A 27941-nucleotide genomic window follows, 5' to 3' on the forward strand; every position below is an offset into this window, starting at 1 on the left:
GAGAGAAAATATGCAGGCTTCAGCTCTGTGTGAATACTTATGATCACAGACTGTCCTAAGTTTTAACATGTTGTGTAAGTTGTTGGCTTAAATGTAAGTTGTGTTACTGTTAGTTTGATTAACTGTAAATAACATTTCATGGTTTATCATTATTATTGGAGTCACAAAAGCTCCTCTCGGCAATCGACAACATGACACTCATGATCCACATGGTTATTTACTTACTCCGCTTACGCCTGTTTCTGTTTGACTTTGGCGAGGCGTGTCATGTTAAATGTATTCTAGCGAGCTGTCAACACACTTCCAAACATTCATGTTTTCCGCCATACAAGTTTCGGAGTAAATACGAAAAACTCGAAATTAATAAATCGTCAAACATTCTTATATTTCATTGGAACTACATTTTTTTAATATTAGGGAACTAAAGATGATGTTAAACATACATTATATTTTTTTAATTATATTTGTATTTTACAAATATATGAATTATCCACACGAATAATCCCATTTTTTTACTGCGGACCTAAGATTTCAAAATGTCGCTCTCTTGAGACGAAAACCCGCCCTTGACGTTTAGTAATCGTTATAATTAAGTACTTTCTCCGAGTGTTAGTCTGTTTGCTAAATAGCTACAAATGTATCGAGCTTTGTACGATTACAAGAGCAAGTTGCCACAATATTTGTCGTTTTTGGGAGGCGACAAGTTTACAGTTCTCGATGGATCCAGAAGCGACTGGTTGTACGCTCAAAATGGAATCGGACAGCTTGGCTACATCCCCAATAATTATGTCATCAAAATTGATGTAAGAAAACAGTTGAAACACGTATTATGGGTTATTACGCATGATTGTCGCTGTAATTTGAATTAGATTGTGCTGTGGTTTGAATATTTCACATGTACATTGATGATTTTACAAGATCAGATGAGCATGATTAATGATGATGCATGACGAACCCCAGATACCTGCAAAGTTTACAAGATGTTTAGGTCAGTTTATGTTTTTCAGATGTAGAAGTCCCGGAGTAGTGCCCTTTACCAGGTCGCTTTTTTTTTTTATGTCAATTTCTGCTGTGTGGAGGATCGGATTAATGTTGTGTGTGGAGTATGTATAACCATGATAACATTGCCAGCTCCAAGCTAAGCATAACTAATAAGTGGGTTATAGCTAAAACGGCACCTCAGCAAAACGTCACTTGGCGAAAACAGCACCAATTGGCGAAAATATCACCTTGCCTCAAGCGAAAACTCTGCCGACTCTGATTGGGAGGCGCAACTAACTTATTGTGAAAACATTTTATGCTTTGAAGAAAAATAAATGAAATTAAACTCACATCTTCTCTTACAAACACCAATAATTGTGAAAAGTAATAACAAGTTTACATTAGCATGATTAGCATGATTAGAAATAAGCCCCCTGCGTCAGCTACTATCACAATGCTCGGTGGTACATGGGCTGATATTGTTAACTGTGATGAAGATGAAAACTGTGAAGAACTGTATATATATGTGAATGTATGTAGTTATCTGTGAACAACTGGAAAACAGGAAATAACATGTAAGTACATCAAATAATATATAACAAATAACATAAATCAGATATACTACTTCATATATCGTTCTTATCGTTATTAGAAATAGAGGTGCCGTTTTCGCCCATCTCTTAGTAGACGTTTTCGCCAAATGCGGTGTCGTTTTTGCCAGAGAAATCTGTGACGTTTTGCTGAGGTGACGTTTTAGCCTGCACCCCTAATACATTAATGTTATAAGCCAACACTTTACCACAGGACACAGGTGCTGTCACAAACCATTAGTGCTCGTTTACCAAGTGATCAGCCCCAATTATTTACCTTTATTAGCAGATGCAGTAGCCATTTTCTCCATGGAACTCAAAACTTGATAAAAAATATTTTGGATTTTCCTCAGATTACAGTGGATTAATTTCTTATAAGAGATAGCTAAGCCATAACCTAACTCACAACTACTAGTAACCCTAATAATTGTAAAGGGGTCCAAAACCATAAGTATGGTAAACATGGTCAAGTTTGATTGGCAAGTGGTGCCCAACCCTAAGGATCACGAAGGGGTGTTTGATTGGAAATGGGTACCTAACCCTAATCCCTAATGATTGTAAAGGGGTGCTTGATCGGGAAGGGGATACAAGGGCTAAGGGTAAGGTACCTGACCCTAGCACAACTAACCCTAAGGATCAAAGAGGCATGCAAGAATCTTGAATTAAACAAGAGCCACAACCAGCAGCCTGAGCTGCGCCTGGTAAACTGCAATGTTGCTGAGGTCTTTGAAGTATAAGTAGAGATAGAGTATCCTGGATAGTTCACATAGTAGTAGATGTAGAAATTCTATTATTTAGGAATGTATTTTGTTTCCAGTACATCATGATCATGTACATGATACTGAAAAGTTTATCATTCAAGACATGCATGAGGCTATCATTGATAAGAAAGAGTATTCATATGTAAGCTGTATTCTTTATTATAGAAAGAGAACAGTAAGCATGATAATCATGATAAAACTGCTATATTCACAGTAAGTCACATTCTTAACATTAAGTTAAATATTTACATCTCACAATAATAAGTTATCAAGTATTCATCATGTACATGATCAGTGATGGTTATCATTTCTTAGGAGTAGTATATACTTCACCATTACCAGGCAAATTTTGATAGCTAGTTTTCATTCCTACCAGCACACATTGGAAACCCTGTTAAAAGCAAACATGGTAAAGATGAGAATTGTAAATTATCACGCTTGTAACCCAAGAACCTAACCGTCAGGTTGAGATGACACACAATTAGTTAGTCAGCCTGTCAGACAAGCATGGTATACTGCCCCAGAATCCCCATGAGGTGCACTGATGATGGGAAAGATGCACTGAATATATACAGCCTTTTTTTCTCAGATTATGTTAGTTATCGACTCTGTTTTATTTCATGGTTCTGGACACATTTTTGGTGGTAAAAGACAAATATCTTTTATAAGTCCTGAACATATTGAATTTGACAGCAAGACATTTCTTCATCAAGAACTATGGTTCAAGCAGTGATTATGTGCAGGTGTTTCCTAGTACGGGCTAGTTACTTCACTAAACATGCTAAACTCCCTTTTACTCAACAGCATCAGTTCATGCTCACACACCAAGAATTCTTTGTCAAATTTGCAGGCACCAGTCTCTCAAATTATGAAATTCATCGATGGATCAATTGAAGCAATTCATCTTCAAGCTGCAAGCAATGGTGGAAGTTACTCACACAAGGAAAGAGAAGTCCTCAGGTTAACTGATTCCTAACGAGAATATTTGTTTTAATTTTGATATGTTGTTAGTTATATCTACCATGCCAGCCGTGAAGATCCAGCTTAAAACAGGACTTCAGCAACCCTTGCTTGTCGTAAAAGGCGACTATGCTTGATGTAAGAGGAAACTAATGTTGATTTGGTTGATACAAGTCATCATATCCCATTTGCATGGATTGATGCTCATAATATCATTCATTGGATTGTCTGGTCCAGACTATTATTTACAGACTGCCAGCATATAGCTGGAATATTGCTGAGTGTGGCATTAAACAAGAAACAAAACTATGCCAGCCATGTGAAATTCATTTTCATTATCTCATTGTTAACATTAACACAGATATGACTCTTTTGGTTTTTTGTTTGTTGTTTAATGCCTCACTCAGAATATTCCAGCAGTATGACAACGGTCCGTAAATAATCGAGTCTTGACCAGACAAATCTTGTGTACGACACATGCAGGTTAAATGAAATAACAAGACAGTGCTGATTAGAAGAAGTGCCATATTGTGTTATAAGGAGTTACATTGCGTGCAGATCCATGTCCCTCAGGCATGCAAGATTCCTATGATCACAGATTCAAATCTTAGATTCGCTCTAATTGTGGATCTTAGTTTGTCAGGACCAAACCCATGCTCACTGTTTTTTATCAAAGTGGTATATGTCTTGGACTTTCCTCCCACATAAGCAGACATGCCATGATAACTGAAATACTATTCAAAGCAGTATTAAACATCAGTTAAGTGATATTTTATGGATGTCAACTCCTTTATTCTATTATCATGATTATGATGCGATGTTTCGGTATAGATCCTTATACCATTGTCAAGCAAGAGTGAAGTAAGACGGCACAGTACAGGGTTATCATGGTTATATACATTTAATAAGGATTAACAAAACCAATATTGGGGTCAGAATAGGTCTTCAGCAACCCATGCTTGCTGCAAATGGCAACTAACAGGATCGGGTGGTCAGGGTCGCTGACTTGGTTGATGCATGTCATCGTATCCCAATTGTGTAGATCGATGCTCATGATGTCAATCACTGGATTGTCTGGTCCAGACTCGATTATGTACAGACTCGTCATATAGCTAGAATATTGCTGAGTGCGGTGTTGAACAACAAACAAACAAACAAAAACAATATTCATGAAAGGGATAAACATCAACAAAGGATAATGGTTGATTAATATATTACAACATGAACAAGAGAATGAAGTTAATGGTTGATTGATAACAGTAAAAAGCATCATGATAGAATAAAGAAGTTGTCATCCATAAAATATCTTGTCTTTACTGTTGCTTACCCACTTCCAATAATGCCAATCAAACAGTTCAGTATTAAACATTGTGATTCAACCCAAATCACTTACCAATACTCATATAACATCCTTATAACGCTGAATGGTCTGCATGTACTGTTTCATTGTGACTCTCTGAACAGGTATCTGATGATATTTCCTTGGTCTCCAGGAAGCTGATACATCATCGGAGTGTGGTGTCTGATGGCAACAGGCAATCCAGAGTGAAGAAGTCTTCTTCTACCCCAGATGCCCGGGCTTCATCAGCAAGGCGGAAGGCTCCACCCCCACCACGGGAAAATAGCATTGATGTTGCAGGAAGTAAGCTTCTGGTGTAACATGGGAAAAGTTTCCATTGTAATCACTGACAGTCAGTATATTCAACCTAAAGGGCCAGTATGTTGACCATTCTGTAGCTTTGTTTGTAAACAATAGCCGATAACCCCCGAGCTTACTCGGCCCTGCTTGCCTTATTCTGTTTCTGCTCCAGTGACCACACTGCGGATGTAGGCTTATCGCGTGTCCAGACTTTCCCCTTGCTTGTGAAAAAACATACTTATTCTGAAATAAGAGCAGAGGGGCCAAATGCAAGCCTTTTAGTGTACTTTCAAATTGTTTTGCATAATTATATAGATATACAACTGCGACGGTGAGGTGCATGACTATATAGCCCTCCACATCAAACTGACCGTAAATTGCAAACTCTTTGTAGGGCTTTGATGACCGAAAGTGGAGGATAAATATGCACATGGAAATAGTTTTTCACATTTTTGGATATTTTCTCAGTGAAAGTTAAACATTTCATGGCGTATGTTTATCTAAATGTCTAGACACTTTGAAATGAAAGATGAAAACCTGTCGATTGCAGGATATGCAAAGCATGTTTACCATCAACTGGGTGCGACAAATATTTTCCTAATATTTTCATGTTTTTAATCAAGGTGCTCAAGTTATATGATACACTTAAGTTAAGACACGTTTTATGACAATATAAATCTTGATTATTGATCAGATCGTCTTGACTGGGTGCCGCCATTTTGTTTGAAGCAAATGTAAGTAATATGATCATGATGATAGGTGGAATCTGATTGGTCAATAGAAGGGACATAACTCGAAATAGCCACTAGTGGCGCTACGATCGAGCCATGAAATCTCAGCCTAGCTTAATTCATAGACACCTGGTACATAGTTCAATAGGGGATGACAATGTAAGATGAATAATGTTACGTTGGTTTATATTCTGCAGAGATGACAGCTACTTTCTAGAAATCACTCGGAAACATTTAGTATTATGTATTGGAATAATTTCAGCCACAGCCCAAGAAAAAAATGACAAGCCAGCATCCAGCAAGCGAAACCCTGCACCAGCTCCCCCAAGAGAAAACTCTGTCTTGTTGGTGAGTACACATTTGTCTGCCATGTCTATAAATGATTTATGTATATGTGTATATGTTATGACATACTGATATAGTACAGTAGCTTCTAATGATCTCAATAAGAGAGAGAGAATGTATGGATTGTGCTCTTCATTGTGAGGAACACAACATTTCGGAGTATATGCTTACTCTTTCATCAGGTGAATAAATGCTAGCATATAGAAAGCATTTATTTGTACAAGTGAAAAACAACAGAAGGTAATAAGATAACAGGTGGAAAATAAACATGGTAAGCCAACAACTTATTCCCTCTGATTGGTGATTAGCAATGTATAAATGGAAGCCAACTAAATAATGCGACAGACAGATTAATGAGTCCGTCCCCAAAAGTCCCAAGCACTACGCAGATATGCTCCCTGGTCACGGTTTATGGCTGGCTGGTATGTCCTGTAAATGACATCTTGTAGTTTCCTTTGAAAGCTGTTGTTGCTGGTGAACAGGACTTTTGTTCCTTTTTTGCCATTCAAAAACTTGATACCGTATTTTCTTGAGTATAGTACACACTTTTTTTCGAAAAAACACAACTGTGTAGAAGGGGGTGCGCATTATACACGAATTATGAGTTTGGATGTTTTTTTCCCCCATGGAAAGACATTACCGTGAGCACGAAACACCGGAAATACCATGTCAACAAATCCATACTGAAGTACGCAAAATAATCATGTAATTACACTGTCTGGCTATAAAAAGTGTTTGTATACATGGACTTATGTTTGTAACTTATTTCATTAATTTTATTCAAAATTCCTTATAATATTGCTTTTATTAATTTCGGCGAAATCGTGTGTGAAGCGATTGGAAGATCGCACAACTCACCGTTATTAACAGCAACCACGGTCAGAATACCGCTATTGACGTCTTGAAACGAACTTTAGTTGACAGAGAATGGATACATATATCATAAATGACATACTTTGACTCGTTAAAAGTCATATTTGTTTTTGTGTGACGATTCTATGTCAACATGAAATTCTCGCGATCACGTGCACGTGAGCCTTGACGGTGACTGGTCAGACTGGTTCCATGTAACAAAAATACCCGGGAATACCAATCAGCTGCTTCGCTAAGGGTTATTATTATTTTAAATATGTTTAGTAAAGGCTGCATATAATTAAAAAAATAATGGAATATATTATTCCTGATAAAAAAAAATAGTTTCAGATACAATTATTGCCGATCCTTGCATTAAAAATCCTATAAAGTTATATCATTGGGTGTGTCTTGACCGAATCACCGGTCGATTCAAAGAAAACGTGTGTACAGCTGATTGCTGTTTCCGGCTTAGTTTACGAGAAAATACACAAGGTAATCTTAATCCCTAGATATAAAACAATGCCTATCAGAACAATAAATACTATTTAAACGGTAAATAAACATGTCTGGTGATTTTTTATCTCAAATTTCGAATTTGTACTGACGAAGTTTCTCAGCACCCGTTCGTTTGCCGGACTTCGCTGAAAGGGTACGGTGTAAAAAATTTCTGCGCATAATCAAATTTCTTTTTTTCAAAAAAATATTGAACCTGCTAGAGGGGGGTGCGCATTATACATGGGTGCGCACTATACTCAAGAAAATACGGTAGTTATCTCAAATTTGAAGTTAACAAAATGATAAGAACATGAAACAACTTCTTTATTCCTTGTCGCTACATTTCAGGGCTACTTCTTGGCCTATTATTGTTCATTGACTGCATCTGTGGCAACACAATACTACACATTTTGGGTAATTTCCCTAGATTGGATCAGAGGTGGTGGGGTAGCCTAGTGGTAAACTAGTTGCTTGTCGTGCTGAACTAGTTGCTTGTCGTGCTGAACTCGCATGTTCGATTCCCACATGGATACAATGTGTGAAACCCATTTCTGGTGTTCCCCACTGTCATATAGCTGGAATATTGCCAAAAGCAGTGCAAAACCCAACTCATTCACTTTATTGGTTGATAGATGTGATTTCAGTGTATTTTTCCAGGAACCAGAAGCAGTGGATGGAGTTGTTTCTGGCCAGGAAGAGACCAGCTCTAATGGCACTATTGCCATGGAGACATCCCCTGTCAAGGTAGACATCGCCACATCTCCTGTCAAGAACCTCAGATCTCCAGAATTTAGTGCTGAAATTGACGTCAAAGCATTGTGTGTTCCAAATAACCTAGGATCTGAACTTTTGGAACAAGTCCGGACTAACACAGGTTTGAGTTACGACAAGTCCAGAGTTGCCGTTGAAACAGTGTTGGGTTACATTGGCTTCAAGGTTCCCAAGCTGGCTGCCACAATGGATAAAGTATTTTCAACACTCAGTAAAGAGGTAAACTTCTTCATCATGTTTAGGTTAGGTTATTTTTAACTAACTTAAGAAAAGAACTTATCCAAAAGACATTAAAAGATTGTACTCTACCTGGCGCTCGGCATTAAGGGGCTAAAACAAGGACTGGTCGGTTCAGAGTCAGTATACTATGTCTAGCACTATAATTCGGCGTCAGTCCAGAGAATTTAGAAGCAGCCCAGCCCCCAGCCCCCACTCGTAACAGACATGAATTTATGAATTTCAAGTCAAGGCCTCGACAGTGAGGATTGGATGGCCACAATGTCAGTTGAGTATAGACAGCAAGTGCGGATACAGCTTTTTTGAAAGGGGAAGGGGGGGGGGGGGGGGTGGACTTCAAATACAAAAATGCTGGCACATTCAGGAAATAATTTGTGTTTGTTGACAAAAATACTACCAATGGAAAATTGTGTACAGATCAGGGGTCTGGAAACGGTCATATGCGCTGGACATGTCCGATTGGGAATGTCAAATGTCTGATTTAAAATATTGCTTACCGGACGTTTAAATTTTTCTGTCCAGACATTTTAAAAAACAAACAATACTACCTTCGGTGTCCAAATTATTGATGAGCGTTATCGTATCCCTTCAGCGAATTCAGGTGAATAAACAGGTAAAACAAACTTGGTCAATAAAAGTATGAAATTTGATATAAAACATCACTAGGCATGATAATTTACCATTTAAGATGTATTTCCTGCTCTCCAAGACATTGTTTTATATGCACAGATTAAGATTACCGTGTGTATTTTCTCATTTACTAAGCCGGAAATAGCAATCAGCTGTGCACACGTTTTCTCCCAATCTACTGGTGATTCAGCATGTTCAGTAAAATGTACCCAAAGATACATCTTCAAAGAATTTTGATGCAATGGTCGGAAGAAATTGTATCTGAAATTATTATTTTATCAGGAATAATATATTTCAATATCGTGTTATTTTAGTTGCAGCTTCCACCATATATACTTAAAATTATAAGAACCATAAGCGTAGCACTTTGGTACAGATGGTATGCAGGATATTTTTTTATGTAAGGAACAATTTTTACCTGTCACCGTAGGGGCTTCATGCGCTACATGTATTTCGATTGCGAAAATGTAATGTTGACATTTAATAGTCAAACTGCCTCAAATATGACTTTTAGCGAGTCATGGTACGGCATTTATGACATGTGTATCCATTCTCTTGCAACTAAAGTTCGTTTCAAGGTGTCAATAGCGGTAATCTGACCGTGGTTGCTGTAAATAACGGTGAGTTGTGCGATCTACCGATCACTTCGCATACAATTTCACTGAAATTATTGTAAACATTATAATAATTATTGAATGAAATATTGAATAATATTAATCAAATATATTGCAAATATAACTCTAGTCCAGATAAACAGTGAACAATTTTTTTATTACCAGATATTATAATGATAGGATTAAATTGCGTACTTCAGTCCGAATTTGTCGACTGGTATTTCAGTTGTTACGTGATCGCGGTGATCAGCTTATAATGTTTCCTGAGATGGGGGAAAATATCATGTTATTGGAAAACTTGAGTTTATTAAAAATGTTAGCAAATTTTTGGAGCCATGCTTTACCGCGTACTATAACTGAAGCGCTCAATAACGAGGGAACACTGTACGTAACAACTTTTAATGTGTGGGGAAAGTTATACGAAAATACACTATTTGAAGGGGGTGTGGCCTAAATGCAAATGTCCAATTGGGATTTTAAATTTTCAGGACCCCTGGTACAGATATCTCCTTTATGCAATAGAAAAGGTTTAAGTTATACAGGAAAATGTGGGAACGAAAATCTTGTTTTTCATCCCTGGCCAACTGACTATGTCACCAAATGATTTAATCAGTGGGGCTCTCAACACATATGTTGTATTTTGTGAAATTTATGATTTTAAGCTTGATTTGACCTTTGCAAAAATATCACACCTGGAACAAATGTGTTTAACCCTCTTCTAAATACACTTAGAAAAGGCTTGAGTAATGGTTATATGAAATTTCACTTTGTCAATATGGCCACCATGGCAGCCATATTGGAATAGGTATTTAAGACCATTACTCGACCATTTCTGTGCAAAATGTAATGAAATTTGGTATGTGTTTAGTTTGTTGTGGGGTTTCAACACATATGTTTGAAAATTTGAATATCAGTAGTGACAGCAGCTTTTCCTAACTTGACAATTTAGACTGTTGACTTCATATTCAGGTGAGCTACTGTGTCATGGCACAACTTTATGATCTGTTGCAAACTTAAGTTATGATAGTCAACAACAGGTGTGCATGATTGAATTAGCTGAATGGTCCTGTATGTAGATGACATAAAACTTGTATTGTGTATGTTGCGTCTGGTAGTCTGAGTGAAGCTGTGTTGTGTCTGGGACTGTGTTAGGGGCATGAGAGTGTGTGTTGCTGTTGCTGTTGCTGCTGTGACGTGTAGGGCTGATGTCAGTCTCCCTCTGCAGGCAGACCAGATTCAGGAGGTGGGCAGCCGGGATGCATCCAGACTGGAGGTGATATTCTCTGAACTGACGTCATGTAAGGACGACTCACAACAACGAAGCTGGGCTCTCCACGAGGATGAGTCAATCATCAAGGAGTACCTCCAGGAATTGCTCTCAATATTGGTAATAACCATATATAGTTTCAGTAAGCATAGTCAGATGTACACTTGACAGTGAAATGTCAAGATTTGAATAATGTGACAAAAACTGTACAATGTAAAACTTTCCAGTTATCATCATGATCACAGTCCAAGAACAGCATAGTCACTAAAACAGGTTTCCTGTGGACCATGGCGCATGTCAAATAACATGAGAATACAATGAATATCATGCTTTAGAAACTTGATCAGATAATATGTTCATTAAGGAAGGATAAGATATGTGGATGAACAACTTCCTTATTACTATTAGCATGATTAGGAGCAATGTTTTGGTGACGGATCTAACACCATTATCAAGCAAGTGATGTACAGAGTAAGGTTGACAAGAGAAATGTACATCACTTTCTTGATAACAGTGTTAGAACCTACACCAAAATGTTGCTCCTAATTGTAATAGACAATCTTTTCATCCATATCTCTTACCCTAACTTAGTACTTCAACTTCTAAATGCCTCTCAAAGAAGATATATGTTCATTGTCATGATTAATTTCGACATTTTCATGGAGATTATGGCTACAGTGATCTATTTGGTTACCATGGTCACTGTTACAAGTGACAAGTACAAGTTTAATTTCAGTATTAAAAGATAATTGTGATTGGTGGAAGATTGGCAGCAATATGCAGTATTCGTTCTTTTCAGACTGTACACTAGAGCTGCTATGTGCCTATTGTTACTTTGTGATGAGTGTTGCTTGCACTGACATCTTATATGATCTGGTCATCAACCAGTGAAATCCACAAAATCCAATGTCACAATTCTAGGAAATCTTGTTTGCTGATGATTTTGTTTGCTTTCACTGAATGTTTTGTTCCCAATAAATCAGCCTGCCTCTGTGGTCTAGTCGTAGGGGGTCCTGAGTTCAATGCCCAGCCACATCATACCACATACCAAAAGATGTTAAAAGATGGTACTTGTTGTTACCCTGCCTGGCACTCGGGATTAAGGGGCTAAAACAAGGACTGGTTGGTTCGGAGTCAGTAAACAGTGTCGTAACGCCATGGTATCTCATTGGGCTGGAACTATAACTATAAACTATAAAATGTTTCAGTATTTGTAGATTCATATTGTCATGTGTTGCAGCTATTATTCCAACATAGAACTATTTTGTTTCCTTCAGGAAAATGCCAAGCCTTCAATATGCAGGAAAGCTATTGCTCAAGATAATTATGAAAATGTACATAACTTGGTGCAGTACTATCAAATGGTAAGTTACAATTTCCAGCAATTAAACATGTTACATGTAACTTCATCTTTAAATCTTACCGAGGTAACTCTAAATTTGTTTTAAGATTAAAACATTATAAGTTATAGCAGGATCACTAAGGTTTATATAGGGTTTTATGCGTCCAACGTTAGTTTTTATACCACTCGCCTCAGGCTCTTGGTATAAAACCTAACGAGGGATGCACAAAACCCCATGTACTCTGAGTGATCCTGCTACAACAAATTTATCTTACTGACATGTTTTAATATGACATTGTATAAGAATTGAAATAAATTCAAAATTGATAGAAAACAGCTGTTTGATTGGCATGATTGGCGGAGGTTAGCTTGTGCTATGTCACATGACTTTCATTGACTCAGAAAAAGCGTGTAGCTTTTTGCTTCAAAGTGGTGTATAAGGGATTATTCTGCCTCTCAGTAATTCACATGCAGCCTGTCTTGCTCATGGTGGGGTATAAGGGATTTATGCACCTGCTGAGGACATACATGTATTTCCTTTCTACGTGGGATACATAGTATTTTCTCAAAATCATTTGGACCAATCTGATCTCATCTTGCTGAACTGGAGGTATGATAAAAGGTCATGTACAATTTCATCTGGTTGTAAATATCAGATCAATTTTACTTGTGGTATTTTGTGCTCTAAATTGGGCACTAAAGTCAAAGTGTCCCTAGATCAAGATACACTAGGAAAAAAATCAAGGACCCCAGGACTACACTTAATGTTGTTTTGAGGTTGATTAAGAAGCAGTCATCATGTCAAGTCTGTTGTTCCCAGGAGACCCGACTTAGTATTCGCCTGCTGCTGTTGAAAGTGTTTGGGGCTATGAGCGGCCTGGACAAGGTGGCTATCACCATGCTACTGTTCTCGGTCCTACCACTCGAGCTGGGCGAAGACATCCAGAGCAAGTCTGATGGTAGGCTTCACAACATTATAAATTAATTATTTCAAGACCAACTTTGTTTTTAATTTTGCAAGAGAGTGACCTTTTTTCCATTATTTAGTTTGAAAAAGCTTTTTTGGAGAATCGTTCATGTTTCCATTGCAATGAACTCTTTTTCTCATGGCAGTGAGTCCAGATCAGTTCATGGTTTGGTTTTACCATGTTTGCCAATACATCTACCCTGAACTGCCCATAGTTTATAAGGAAGTAAATCAAAAATTATTTGTTACATTGAAAATATGCTTTTTCAAACATCTTTTTGTAGTATGTTTGTTAGGAAATTAACCTCATAAAAAATTAGTTTTAAAAACGAAATTATTGGTCTGTTGTGACCTGCAGTTGAAGGCCCCACAACAAGCTTCAACATGGCTGCAGTATTGGGTATTGATTTATTTCCATTTCGTTTTTCAGATGTCACAAGATTGTGCTACGTGTCATTAGTCATGGCAATGTTGTTTTCTACAGGGGAACATGTACCTGCTAATATTCATGGTAACGTTCATTATTGTTGTGAACCAGCATTAGGGCAAACGTCTTAACAAACTTAACAATTCTTTGTGTACATCACATTTTGGGACAGATGGCGTTCCGTTTAAGAGGAGACTGCGGTGTGATGCAGATTTCATGCTGTGTGTATTCATATTTGTGCTTCACTGACCCAGTACTATGTAACTGTTCATAGTAGTGAATTGATTGTAAGAGATTAGCTGTCTACGACTGCTTAGATATTATAAATAAATTGTTTGTAATAGAAATTTAGAATCTTAAGTTAGGAAAATATTCCACCTCTTCTCCAGTTATCGACTGCACAGACAATGCAGATCCACGTTTTTAATGTTTCTAAAGTTGGTTTAGCAGTTGGGTAGTCTAATAGTTACACTTGTACCTGAACATCATTTGTACTTGAACATCAGTTGTACCTGAACATCAGTTGTACCTGAACATCAGTTGTACCTGAACATCACTTGTGCCTGAACATCACTTGTACATGAACATCACTTGTACATGAACATCACGTGTGCCTGAACATCACTTGTACATGAACATCACTTGTACTTTAACATCACTTGTGCATGAACATCACTTGTACATGAACATCACTTGTACATGAACATCACTTGTACATGAACATCTCTTGTACATGAACATCACTTGTACTTTAACATCAGTTGTACATGAACATCACTTGTACATGAACATCACTTGTACTTTAACATAACTTGTACATGAACATCACTTGTACTTTAACATCACTTGTGCCTGAACATCACTTGTACATGAACATCACTTGTACTTTAACATCACTTGTGCCTGAACATCACTTGTACATGAACATCACTTGTACATGAACATCACTTGTACTTTAACATCACTTGTACATGAACATCACTTGTGCCTGAACATCACTTGTGCCTGAACATCACTTGTACATGAACATCACTTGTACATGAACATCTCTTGTACCTGAACATCACTTGTACTTTAACATCAGTTGTATATGAACATCACTTGTACATGAACATCGCTTGTACATGAACATCACTTGTACTTTAACATCACTTGTACATGAACATCACTTGTACTTTAACATCACTTGTGCCTGAACATCACTTGTACATGAACATCACTTGTACTTTAACATCACTTGTGCCTGAACATCACTTGTACATGAACATCACTTGTACATGAACATCACTTGTACATGAACATCACTTGTACATGAACATCACTTGTGCCTGAACATCACTTGTGCCTGAACATCACTTGTGCCTGAACATCACTTGTACATGAACGTCACTTGTACTTTAACATCACTTGCACATGAACATCACTTGTACATGAACATCTCTTGTACATGAACATCAGTTGTACCTGAACATCACTTGTATATGAACATCACTTGTATGTGAACATCACTTGTACACGATCATCACTTGTACGTGATCATATTCCTATAATCCTAGCATGGCTGCAAGAAGTTCATTCTTAGTCCTTCCTTGGCACAAAAATATTGCAATATTGCTAAAACTTATGTGCTATTCCAAATCTAAAGGTCAACTTTCCTTCCATCTCCAGATCACCTAAACCAGTCTTTCATTGCTCACGTCCTTGACCTGATCGAAACACCTCCCTCCATGGAGCACGACGAACAGGCCACCGACATGCTCATCACCTTGATCCTTGCATTCAATCTGCATTTCGAGGATGTCAACCACAACATCGTCATCCAGTCACTGTCTGAGCAGCAGAATGCCAAGACGCTCACCGAGAAGCTCATGCTGCTCTTCAATAGAGGAGGTAGGGGATATACTGCAACTTAATTTGTTTATAGATGATTATCAGTTATGTTTAAGTCTACCCAAAACATTAGCTCAGCCAGTCTTTGACTTTGCTATTACCAAAGAGTTAACTTCAATTTGTGTCAAGATAGAATGGAGATTAACTACTGTGTTTGAATAATGAGGTTTGCCACTGTTGAGTATCTGTTTTCTTTCTTGAATTTCTGATTGTTTATTGCAGATGACCCTGTCCGCATGTTTGAGCACCTGCCTGAGCCTCCCCACTCTGTGATAAAGTTTATGCAAGACCTTTATAGTTTCCCCGGCACCGCCAACTTGCTCTACACCAACGATGCGATGGTCCTCATCGACATCATCATCAGACAGCTGGCTAACCTGTCTGCAGGAGATCTGGTAACCTTAACATTTTTAAAATTACTGCCTTTCCTATTGATTGATAGGACTGAGATATTCATCAGTTGACGAGAGAGGGTGCGGTAGCCTAGTGGTAAAAGTGTTGGCGTGTCACGCTGAGGACCCGTGTAGGCTTGTGACAGTCCTAGTGTAGTCTTGTGACAGTCCTAGTGTAGGCTTGTGACAGTCCTAGTGTTGGCTTGTGACAGTCCTAGTGTAGGCTTGTGACAGAACTAGTGTAGGCTGGTGACAGTCCTAGTGTTGGCTTGTGACAGTCCTAGTGTTGGCTGGTGACAGTCCTAGTGTAGGCTTGTGACAGTCCTAGTGTTTTCTTGTGACAGTGCTAGTGTATGCTTGTGACAGTACCAGTGTAGACTTGTGACAGTGCTAGTGTAGGCTTGTGACAGACCTAATGTAGGCTTGTGACCATGCTAGTGTAGCCTTGTGACAGTCCTAGTGTAGGCTTGTGACAGTCCTAGTGTTGGCTGGTGACAGTCCTAGTGCAGGCTTGTGACAGTCCTAGTGTTGGCTTGTGACAGTCCTAGTGTTGGCTGGTGACAGTCCTAGTGTAGGCTTGTGACAGTCCTAGTGTTTACTTGTGACAGTGCTAGTGTATGCTTGTGACAGTACCAGTGTAGACTTGTGACAGTGCTAGTGTAGGCTTGTAACAGTCCTAGTGTTTACTTGTGACAGTCCTAGTGTAGGCTTGTGACAGTGCTAGTGTAGGCTTGTGACAGTCCTAGTGTAGGCTTGTGACAGTACCAGTGTAGGCTTGTGACAGTCCTAGTGTTGGCTGGTGACAGTCCTAGTGTAGGCTTGTGACAGTCCTAGTGTTGGCTGGTGACAGTCCTACTGTTGGCTGGTGACAGTCCTAGTGTAGGCTTGTGACAGTCCTAGTGTAGGCTTGTGACAGTCCTAGTGTAGGCTGGTGACAGTGCTAGTGTTGGCTTGTGACAGTCCTAGTGTTGGCTGGTGACAGTCCTAGTGTAGGCTTGTGACAGTCCTAGTGTTGGCTGGTGACAGTGCTAGTGTAGACTTGTGACAGTACCAATGTAGATTTGTGACAGTGCTAGTGTAGGCTTGTGACAGTCCTAGTGTTTACTTGTGACAGTGCTAGTGTATGCTTGTGACAGTACCAGTGTAGACTTGTGACAGTGCTAGTGTAGGCTTGTAACAGTCATAGTGTTTACTTGTGACAGTACTAGTGTAGGCTTGTGACAGTGCTAGTGTAGGCTTGTGACAGTCCTAGTGTAGGCTTGTGACAGTACCAGTGTAGGCTTGTGACAGTACCAATGTAGATTTGTGACAGTGCTAGTGTAGGCTTGTGACAGACCTAATGTAGGCTTGTGACCGTGCTAGTGTAGCCTTGTGACAGTCCTAGTGTAGGCTTGTGACAGTACTAGTGTTGACTTGTGACAGTACTAGTGTAGACTTGTGACAGTACTAGTGTAGACTTGTGACAGTCCTAGTGTAGACTTGTGACAGTACTAGTGTAGCCTTGTGACAGTCCTAGTGTAGGCTTGTGACAGTACTAGTGTTGACTTGTGACAGTACTAGTGTAGACTTGTGACAGTCCTAGTGTAGACTTGTGACAGTACTAGTGTAGCCTTGTGACAGTCCTAGTGTTGACTTGTGACAGTACTAGTGTTGACTTGTGACAGTACTAGTGTAGACTTGTGACAGTCCTAGTGTAGACTAGTTACTCTTTGTTGATATGATTGGTAAGGCTTATTGGATACATTCTGACATCTGAACTTTCCTCCACAGACTCGAACATCCTACCTGGTCTTGACGAAGCTTGTGCTTAAGAATTCCAACTACAAGGAGTTCTACCACCGCCAGGAAGAACTCTTCTATATCCTGAGATCCATCGCCGACGAGGAGGCCGATGTCCCAGAGGACAAGGAGCTGTGTACCCTCATCCTGCTGGAGAACGACCAGACACTCAGCCCCACCTGAGTCCCCCCAGTCTCCAGCCTTTGGGGTGGAGGAGCACCGGATGTGGGTGTGGGAGGTGACCAATGATTCCTCTGACGAGGTCTGAACAATAGTGATGCTGGAAGTGAAGGCTGGTCGGTCTCGTCTGTATTTGCTGTCTTGGCTCTACACTATTTGCTGACATCTGCCTGCTGGTTGACACCACGTTATCTCCAACTATTACAGCAGTTTGTTCAGCATGCTCACCTCTGTCACTGCCTTATTCTGCAGTGAGGCTGTGAATTATAGTTCTTTTAAGGAATGAAGATGTTCCCGATAGGTTGCCCAAAGCTTGCTTTGTGGCATACACAGTCTGCAAGATACAATCTAAAATATTAGAATTTTATGAAAAATATTAGCCAAAAAACCAGGTTCATAATTACAGGAAGCAAAATCCTGTGCCCTTTTGCATAAAATGAACACAACAAAAATACAGAGTGCAGAGAATGCTACTATTTCGTAATTTGGTAGCATGGTTTTCTAGTAAACGCTATATATGATTTTACATAATTGATAAAATGAAAATGAAAAGGAATAACACTGTGCCACTAATGAAAATATCAACTTTGTCAGGTCACTCAGTGAGATAAACATGGCCTTTGACAAAAAAATGCAATTATTCCTCATCCCAAACTAAATAAGCCAGGTACATCCCTGCAGGCTAGTATGTGTAACAGCAACTAGATTCATCTGTACTCAATCAAGTGTTGTTGGGTGTCAGCTAATGACACTGAGCACATGGTGAACAGGTATGGAATCATGGAAAGTCTTGGAACTTTCTAGGTTTTATATGAGCCCTTTTGATGTATAGGAAACGAGATGTATGCTCTACCTGCCATAATGTTACAATGTGCAATTTTAGAGGAATGTCTTCGTTCTGAGCAATGTGTGTGTTCTGTGTTCTTTGGGCTTTCACCTTCTTTTAACTGAGGAGGCCTTTTGTGTACCCTATCTCATAAAGGTCATATCTTTTACTTCTCTGTGCCATGATCTGAGAAAACTTTCATACGAGGTCGTGTCAGGTGAACTTTCTGATAGTCAGTCAGCGTCAAGGTTTTTAAGCTCTCAGCACAAATGAGCAAAACACTCAGACCAGCATTTCTGATTTCTGTCTCATAATCAAATTTTAACGACCATTCCCAAATCGGCTTAATGAAGGTCGTGCTATTATATTTTTGTGGCTATATTATCAGTGATTATACACCATGTCATTTCTGAACTTCAATGCATCTCCATCAGAAAAGAGTAACATTGAAGGAATAGTTGTGTCATTTGTTTCCAAATCAATGTGGTATAGAAATTAAGATGAACTGTTTTGAAAAGCTGACACCAGCTTGGCTCAAGAACCCATTCATGCTTCATTTGGATAGGGCCGTCAAAGGTCACTCTAGTCACCTGACGTGAGCTACTGCGGAGTTGTCCTGAGATTTTCACACACGTAGGTCTAGTATCAGAGTGAAAGATCTGGTTTTAATGAGATTGTTTCTGTACCAAACAGAATATATGATGAACAAATTCTCCCACAGTTTTTGTGCATGTGATGATAGAGACTTTGTCAAGGGATCACAGCACAGGGGAATAGGAATGGACAATAACTTTGATACCAAGTGTGTGCCAGTATCCGAAGAAACTATTTTTGGACAATCCATTTTCTGGCATATCATGAAATGTCTATCTATAATCATGATAATATGAATTCATTAATCTAACAAAATGGATTTTGATCCAGAAAGATAGATTTATTTAGAGGAGCTGTAAGTACATGTTTAGCATGAAAACAAATTCATTGATCTCTGACATCATTAATAAGGATCATGGAAGTGTTGTTTTGTTATCATGGTTGCTTGTTGGAATACCAATAAATTATGACATAAATGTCATTTAGGTTACAAAGATACCATTGATATGTTTACCTTTACTCAAGCTCAAAGTTATTTGTAATTTCTCCAGTAAGCCAAGCAGTGTGTGGCTCTTTTCTCCATGTTTTATTAACAAGCTTGTCACAAGACAACTGTCAAAGATGTGCACGAAAACATATGAAATGGAATGATCTTTTTTTCTTTTTTTTTAACCATTGACCCAAAATTTGTGAGAAACCAACTTAAGAAGCCCTAAAGAACTATTTTGCTGATGGGAGTATTTACTGATGCTAAAATACTGAGAGTGAATTGTTTCTGTATTACCTGGCATTTGACTTACAACATTGTCACTCATAGTCACTCATTAGGCCTGATACAGCCAGACCCTGTGTGTTACATAATGCTACTTACAAGACATAGGTCAGTACAGAGTCAGTAGTGAGGAGAGACACAAGAATCTCAAGACTAATCATCATGGTGATGGATCGTGGCCATTGTGAGAAACATTGTCTGTCAGTGAGGGTTTGTGGAACACTGCGACATCCTTGTTGCTGTTTTATGAGACACAGGTGAATGGTTGTGCTTGGAGTAAAATTAATGAAATACTGACCATTTCCAACATTGATGTTTTGATAAAAAAAAGTCAGTAAGACAATCTTTTTGCTATTCTGATGTTTTTTCTGACTTTCCTGTGTTATTTTTGCTATGGTACTGTCATTACATTTATGCTTGTATGTGTGTTGAGACATTGGGGCCCGGCCAAGATAAGGCATCTCAGCTAGACCCATTAAGTGATGTCATCTTAGTGACAAGTCAGTGTTATGGTACTAAGTTTGTTTAGTGCTAAGATTACTGTTTACCTTATGATATAGCCATACCTTATCTTTCAATGAAGTAATACCCTATCATATGGTGTAGCCATATCTTATCAAGCTATCATAAATGATAAACATGAAAATAAGAAATAGTTTTTTTATTGAGGGAATAGAGAAACCTGAGAGCATTATGTGCATGTAGTAGCAGACTGTTCTCCGTGAAATGTTTGTTTATCATTGAAATGATAAATACATTCAAACATGGTTTTGGTGTGTTGAAGTAAAAGCTTGGTCCCTGCTTAATCCTTCTTTATTCATCATTACTTAAGCTCTGATGTGTCCAAATGGATGTGTCAAAGTAACAGTTGTCTCGAAGTCATTTTCCAGTCCAAAATAAAACTTCCACCACAAATTTACTCTTATAAGTTGATCTTACCTCGAATCATCAGTCATCATGGATCAATGAACAAGGCTTAAGGTGACTGAGCAATCGGGTGATGGCCTGGTTTTTTTGTAGGATAACTATAACAGATGTTTCTACACCTACGGAACGTAACTTTACAGTAGAATCGATTGAAGCTAAGTGTGAAGTAATACCAATTGGTAAATGTATGCCATGTTCATTTTTCGGTTTTGTCGAACCTCGTATTTAGGTCCCTTCAACTTCAACTCAATGTGCTTGACTGGACATTTTGTGGCTACCTGTTTGTAGACAGTTTCTGCTCTAGGACCTGGTAAACCCACTCGATCAGTCAGCCTGCAAACTGTATGATGAAAAACAAGGGTAAAATGACCTGATATTGTCACTGTGAGATCCAGGGTCGGTCTGTTTGATCATATGGAGTGCTGTACTCTGAGCAACACTTGTGTCTTGGCCAGGCCCAAGAAGAGAGCTTCTGTTGTCAATTTCAGGGATGATTTAAAGCAATATTTATTCTTCATGACTGGCAGGATGCTTGACAAGATGTATATTCGGTTGAACTGACAAGTATTGATCTGTGAGAGTCAGTGCTGTTTTTTTGTATGTCTTTTTGTATGTCTTTGTGTTGTATTGTAATATGATTGTTTAACATTGTATATTTTATATGGTGTTTGCGTCGTCATGTGCAACCTACACTCTGGCACTGCAGTCAACATGGTGCACTCATACTGATGAAAGACTAAAATACTATAACTTATATGAATTTTGATTAGAATAGATCAAGAAAATTGTTCTCACTGTTTTTTACTGTAATGAGAAAAAAGTTATGATCATTTAAAAAAACTTAATGTTTTGCATATGTGCAAATTAGTGGTTCTCAAAGCTGATTGGTCAGTGAAAACTATATGATGTTGTACTGATGCATGTTTAAGAACAATACAAGATGGTGTCAACCATTGATCATGTCACAGACTGATAAGCCTTTATCACTGAAGCAACAGGTTGACTGCAGCATGTTAGTGAAGTGTCTGTAGGTTGTATGTGTGCATTTTCTTTCTTCACTGAAAATGGGTATTTTATAGAATAACTGACTAGAAACCTGGAATTACTGATGATCTGTTTGCCAGTGGCTGTTTATTTACTCTGCTTGTTGACCGATAATCTGTAATTCCTGGCAGCACCTTGATTCTACTTTATATATTCATATTCATAATTTTGAATTTTTTTAATAATTATTCTAGTCTTTAAATGCAATATTAATGTGCAAAAGCAGATTAGTCAAATAAGTTGTTTATTGGCATTAAGCGTTATTTAGTATGAATTGTTGTTCATTTCTTTGTAAGTGAAATTGACAGAATATCCCCGCGTCCTTGTCAGTGCTGTTGCTGCTGTCCCAGGTTGCTATGGACAGTGTTCTATTGCTGCAGTGTGTGATCTCTGTTCTTCCCTGTAGTCTTTCAGTCCTCACATTCCCCAGTGTGCACAGGCAGTGCGCTCATCTTCTGTGCTTGTAGGAAGTAACCTGAAGTTTATACCTGTTGATTGATGTGAGAGTATGCGGGGTGCTGATGTACAAGTTGGTTGTAGGAAGTAACCTGAAGTTTCTACCTGTTGATTGATGTGAGAGTATGCGGGGTGCTGATGTACAAGTTGGTTGTAGGAAGTAACCTGAAGTTTATACCTGTTGATTGATGTGAGAGTATGCGGGGTGCTGATGTACAAGTTGGTTGTAGGAAGTAACCTGAAGTTTATACCTGTTGATTGATGTGAGAGTATGCGGGTTGCTGATGTACAAGTTGCTTGTAGGAAGTAACCTGAAGTTTATACCTGTTGATTGATGTGAGAGTATGCGGGGTGCTGATGTACAAGTTGGTTGTAGGAAGTAACCTGAAGTTTCTACCTGTTGATTGATGTGAGAGTATGCGGGGTGCTGATGTACAAGTTGCTTGTAGGAAGTAACCTGAAGTTTCTACCTGTTGATTGATGTGAGAGTATGCGGGGTGCTGATGTACAAGTTGGTTGTAGGAAGTAACCTGAAGTTTATACCTGTTGATTGATGTGAGAGTATGCGGGGTGCTGATGTACAAGTTGCTTGTAGGATGTAACCTGAAGTTTCTACCTGTTGATTGATGTGAGAGTATGCGGGGTGCTGATGTACAAGTTGGTTGTAGGAAGTAACCTGAAGTTTCTACCTGTTGATTGATGTGAGAGTATGCGGGGTGCTGATGTACAAGTTGGTTGTAGGAAGTAACCTGAAGTTTCTACCTGTTGATTGATGTGAGAGTATGCGGGTTGCTGATGTACAAGTTGCTTGTAGGAAGTAACCTGAAGTTTATACCTGTTGATTGATGTGAGAGTATGCGGGGTGCTGATGTACAAGTTGGTTGTAGGAAGTAACCTGAAGTTTATACCTGTTGATTGATGTGAGAGTATGCGGGGTGCTGATGTACAAGTTGCTTGTAGGAAGTAACCTGAAGTTTATACCTGTTGATTGATGTGAGAGTATGCGGGGTGCTGATGTACAAGTTGCTTGTAGGAAGTAACCTGAAGTTTATACCTGTTGATTGATGTGAGAGTATGCGGGGTGCTGATGTACAAGTTGCTTGTAGGAAGTAACCTGAAGTTTCTACCTGTTGATTGATGTGAGAGTATGCGGGGTGCTGATGTACAAGTTGGTTGTAGGAAGTAACCTGAAGTTTATACCTGTTGATTGATGTGAGAGTATGCGGGGTGCTGATGTACAAGTTGGTTGTAGGAAGTAACCTGAAGTTTATACCTGTTGATTGATGTGAGAGTATGCGGGGTGCTGATGTACAAGTTGGTTGTAGGAAGTAACCTGAAGTTTATACCTGTTGATTGATGTGAGAGTATGCGGGGTGCTGATGTACAAGTTGCTTGTAGGAAGTAACCTGAAGTTTCTACCTGTTGATTGATGTGAGAGTATGCGGGTTGCTGATGTACAAGTTGCTTGTAGGAAGTAACCTGAAGTTTATACCTGTTGATTGATGTGAGAGTATGCGGGGTGCTGATGTACAAGTTGCTTGTAGGAAGTAACCTGAAGTTTATACCTGTTGATTGATGTGAGAGTATGCGGGGTGCTGATGTACAAGTTGGTTGTAGGAAGTAACCTGAAGTTTCTACCTGTTGATTGATGTGAGAGTATGCGGGGTGCTGATGTACAAGTTGGTTGTAGGAAGTAACCTGAAGTTTATACCTGTTGATTGATGTGAGAGTATGCGGGGTGCTGATGTACAAGTTGGTTGTAGGAAGTAACCTGAAGTTTATACCTGTTGATTGATGTGAGAGTATGCGGGGTGCTGATGTACAAGTTGGTTGTAGGAAGTAACCTGAAGTTTATACCTGTTGATTGATGTGAGAGTATGCGGGGTGCTGATGTACAAGTTGGTTGTAGGAAGTAACCTGAAGTTTATACCTGTTGATTGATGTGAGAGTATGCGGGTTGCTGATGTACAAGTTGGTTGTAGGAAGTAACCTGAAGTTTATACCTGTTGATTGATGTGAGAGTATGCGGGTTGCTGATGTACAAGTTGCTTGTAGGAAGTAACCTGAAGTTTATACCTGTTGATTGATGTGAGAGTATGCGGGGTGCTGATGTACAAGTTGGTTGTAGGAAGTAACCTGAAGTTTATACCTGTTGATTGATGTGAGAGTATGCGGGGTGCTGATGTACAAGTTGGTTGTATGTCTCTTTGTTGACTTGCTTTGATTAGATACACATCAATCAAAATTAAATGGATAAATGTTTCTTTCTGCAAGTACCGAGATCATTTAGATTGAGGCTGATGTCATTTTTTGCTTTTCTCTCTTTCTTCCAACATCTGACTTTGGTCGAAGAAATGTGTGATCCAACAAGTTAATATCTGTTGATGACTTGATATGGGAAGCAAACATGGTTGATTCTGACACTTTTTCATTGCTGCTGAAACTCAACAGATATAATGCACAGAAAAAGTTTGTTAACATATGTGTGTCAAAGATATTAGAAAGTTATTAGAAAGATATTGCATCTGTTTGGGTTTGTGCAACTTGCACTTCCAAGATATTTGTAGTTAATGACTTAAAGTTTCTTTTTATTTTGGCCTTTGGCATGCAATAGTGAGTCCGAAATAGTAAAACAATTAATAAAATATAAATGACCCATCAGTTTGAACTTTTCAAGCTTATAATGCATTTTGTTTTTTTTGTCTTTCTTCTTCATTAAACATTAAGGTGGACACAGTTTTATATGTGTGCATATTCTTTAAGACACTATTCCTACAGTCTAAAGATTTTGCTATTTGTTATTTTTCTTGTCATTAGATATTTGTTTAAATCTTATATTACATGTGTTTTTGTTTTGTTTCACAGCATGGTTTTTTTTATAGATTTTTAAGGATTTGGGGTTTTTTTCAACAATAATCAACCTCATCATTAACCTAGGTCTTCTGCTGACCAGGCATTATTTAAGGATTTAGAACAAGATTGAATAGTATATCTGAAGATAACTTGTTTTTGTCATGTATCTCTAGATCAAATCATGCCAATGTGATATTATGTTTCTTCAGTATTCAGGTTTCGGTAGCTTATACGCTTACATCTTTTGTGAGCTGACATTTATAGTCTCAGAAACCGCCAGTATTTGATGAATTGTTCCACTTCGGTAAGCTACAAAACACAACAATACTGGTGAGGGAGTGAGTAATGTTTTACACAACTTTTTGCAATATTCCTGCTATATCGTAGACGGGGACACCAGAAATTGGCTTCACACATTGTACCCATGTAGGGATTGGAACCCAGTTCTTCGGCATGACGAGAAAATGCTTTAACCACTAGGCTACCCCACTGCCACCTAAAATACTTGTAGACACATAAAGTGAACAATGATTTGATTATTATAAAAGAATACCAGACCCTGATTGTTTGCGGATGAACTATCTTTTCTTATCAGTGACTAAAATAAGAAAATATATATCAGGCAGGGGGGTCATGAGAAATGAGAAATATATTTTATAGCCTTAAGTCGTTATCCATCGGATGATACAGATTTAATGGACAATGTTCTTTTGTGAAAATAAGGAGCACAGTTGGCACAGTGGCACAGCAATGTGCTGTTCAGAGTTGCATCCCTTAGTTCTGCCAGGATCCACTAGACATATTCATTTTCTTGATCTGTCAGTACTAGACCCATAAAGGTAACTTGAGCTTTCCACCCAAAGTAATGACATGCAGTCATATAATAACTGAACTACTGTTAAAGGTGGCATTAAACTCAACTCACTCACTCATACCAGTGAATGAAACATGAGATGCAACATATTTAATTAGTGGAAATATTATGGCTGCTACATGTGTATTAGAACAAGTCAGCTTTGATATTAACAGTCTACATTATACCAAAACCCATAACCTGATATGTAACTAGAGTGTCCTTGCATATACCTATAGTATATTGTATGCTCTGCGTAACTGCTACAGCACATTTGATAGCAATCCTACAAACTTACACAGTTTACCTTCCATTTACTTACATATTGCTCAAATACAGTAAATCTAACAGGCCGCCACTCCACTGTGCATGCATGGATGGTTGTAACCGGCCACCATTGCTCGGAAAAGTGTATCAATTTACAAAGCCTTGTTGGGTTTGGTAGGTAGGTAGCTTGAAATCTGTTGACGGTCATTGTACTCAGCTTGATTTCCATAAAAAGCCATATCTATGTGCATAGGAGTAGGTTGTAGATCACTGGCAACTCAACTGTCCCATTATTTCAAAAGTGAAAACAGGGAGGTGAGGTGAAATGGGGTTTAACATCACATCCAAGATTATTAGCGATGTGTGTGTGTGTGTGTGTGTTCGTGCGTGTGTATGTGCGTGCATGCACTCTTGTACTAGTCCAGACTGAAGCCAATTTTATAGTATTAGCCCACTGAGATACCGTGTTGCAGTTTCACATGTACACACCGCTCAGATACAGTATCCCCACTCTGAGCCAACCAGTCTACCTCTAGACCACGGAGGCAGTCAGAAGTGACAACATTACTTTAAGGGGTTAGGTGGACCTACCACTATATTGACTTGGGGATTGCTACCATGGTCATGTCATGTTTGGAACGATTTAGGAAGATTTAACTTTCTTTTTCAAGTTGCTGCAAGATGATCTGTCTGTGTAAGGAACACCTTTGTGTCAACAAACCTGAATATCATTTTCAGTATGTTATCAGATAAGTTCATAAACTGGTATACACTTTACTAGACTGGTAAATAGTCTTTAAGTATTAATATTTTCTTGGGGCTTGAAGTAGTTAGTACATGTTCATTGTCAGTGTTCTGTTCTTAGGATGAAAGACCGCCTCCGTGGTCTAGTGGTAGAGCGTCCACCCACAGAGCGGAAGGTCCGGGGTTCGATCCCCGACCGCGTCAGACCAAAAGACGTTAAAAGATGGTGCTTGTTGTTACCCTGTCTGGCGCTCGGCATTAAGGGGCTAAAACAAGGACTGGTCAGCTCGGAGTCAGTATACTGTGTCTGAATGGGGTATTCATGTTAAACTGTGGCATGGTATCTCAGTGAGCTAACACTATAAATCGGCATCAGTCCGGACTAGTACAAGCAGCCACACAAACATGCACAAGTACATGCACGTCGCTATATAAGTGCAATAATCTTGGGCGCAACGTTAAACCCCATTTCACCTCACCTCTTAGGATTAAATGAATTTACAAAGGAGTACATGCTATTCATTTGATGGTTGAAGAAACAGTTATTGCTTTGTGTGATTTGCAATATGAAATCAGAACATTTGTCATTACCTTTGTCAGTCCAAATACCATTAAAAGTTTTTAAGCAAGCTCATATCATTGTGCAGGTCTTCCCAAAACTTTACAACAATTATATAATGTCAGAAATGATTAGTGATTTTATACCTAAGTATGAATGATTTTTGTTTGAATATTTTGTTAATTATTGGATA

At 38.7% G+C, this 27941-nt stretch overlaps 2 protein-coding genes across 2 annotated transcripts in view; one reads left to right on the plus strand and one right to left on the minus strand.

Annotated features, from left to right (window-relative positions):
- Positions 1-318, minus strand: part of LOC139445583 (gamma-tubulin complex component 6-like) — a 37881-nt gene extending 37563 nt beyond the window's left edge. Inside the window, exon 1 of the mRNA XM_071226740.1 lies at positions 226-318. The gene's annotated coding sequence lies outside the window, so the exon portion shown is untranslated. The remainder of the gene's footprint in view (positions 1-225) is intronic.
- A 218-nt stretch (positions 319-536) lies between these two features.
- On the plus strand, positions 537-22561 carry LOC139445929 (NCK-interacting protein with SH3 domain-like). Its single transcript, XM_071227180.1, has 12 exons — positions 537-803; positions 3183-3292; positions 4786-4934; positions 5925-6010; positions 8015-8347; positions 10835-10996; positions 12154-12240; positions 13039-13177; positions 13616-13696; positions 15281-15502; positions 15725-15897; positions 17665-22561. Exons 1-12 carry the CDS (start codon positions 636-638, stop codon positions 17854-17856), a joined length of 1902 nt encoding a protein of 633 aa, XP_071083281.1. The 5' UTR covers positions 537-635; the 3' UTR covers positions 17857-22561.
- Positions 22562-27941: the final 5380 nt, after the last annotated feature.

The sequence above is a fragment of the Haliotis cracherodii genome, unplaced genomic scaffold (genome assembly GCF_022045235.1).
Source record: "Haliotis cracherodii isolate W230 unplaced genomic scaffold, xgHalCrac1.p SCAF_6, whole genome shotgun sequence".
Lineage (NCBI taxonomy): Eukaryota > Metazoa > Mollusca > Gastropoda > Lepetellida > Haliotidae > Haliotis > Haliotis cracherodii.

What these genes read in the sequence shown, in the direction of transcription:
- LOC139445929 (XM_071227180.1), top strand. Translation starts at nt 636, where the DNA reads ATGTATCGAGCTTTGTACGATTACAAGAGCAAGTTGCCACAATATTTG. An exon ending in AGGAATTGCTCTCAATATTG is followed by an intron (nt 10,997 to 12,153) that starts GTAATAACCATA and finishes TGTTTCCTTCAG; the next exon opens with GAAAATGCCAAGCCTTCAAT. An exon ending in TGTACCTGCTAATATTCATG is followed by an intron (nt 13,697 to 15,280) that starts GTAACGTTCATT and finishes TTCCATCTCCAG; the next exon opens with ATCACCTAAACCAGTCTTTC.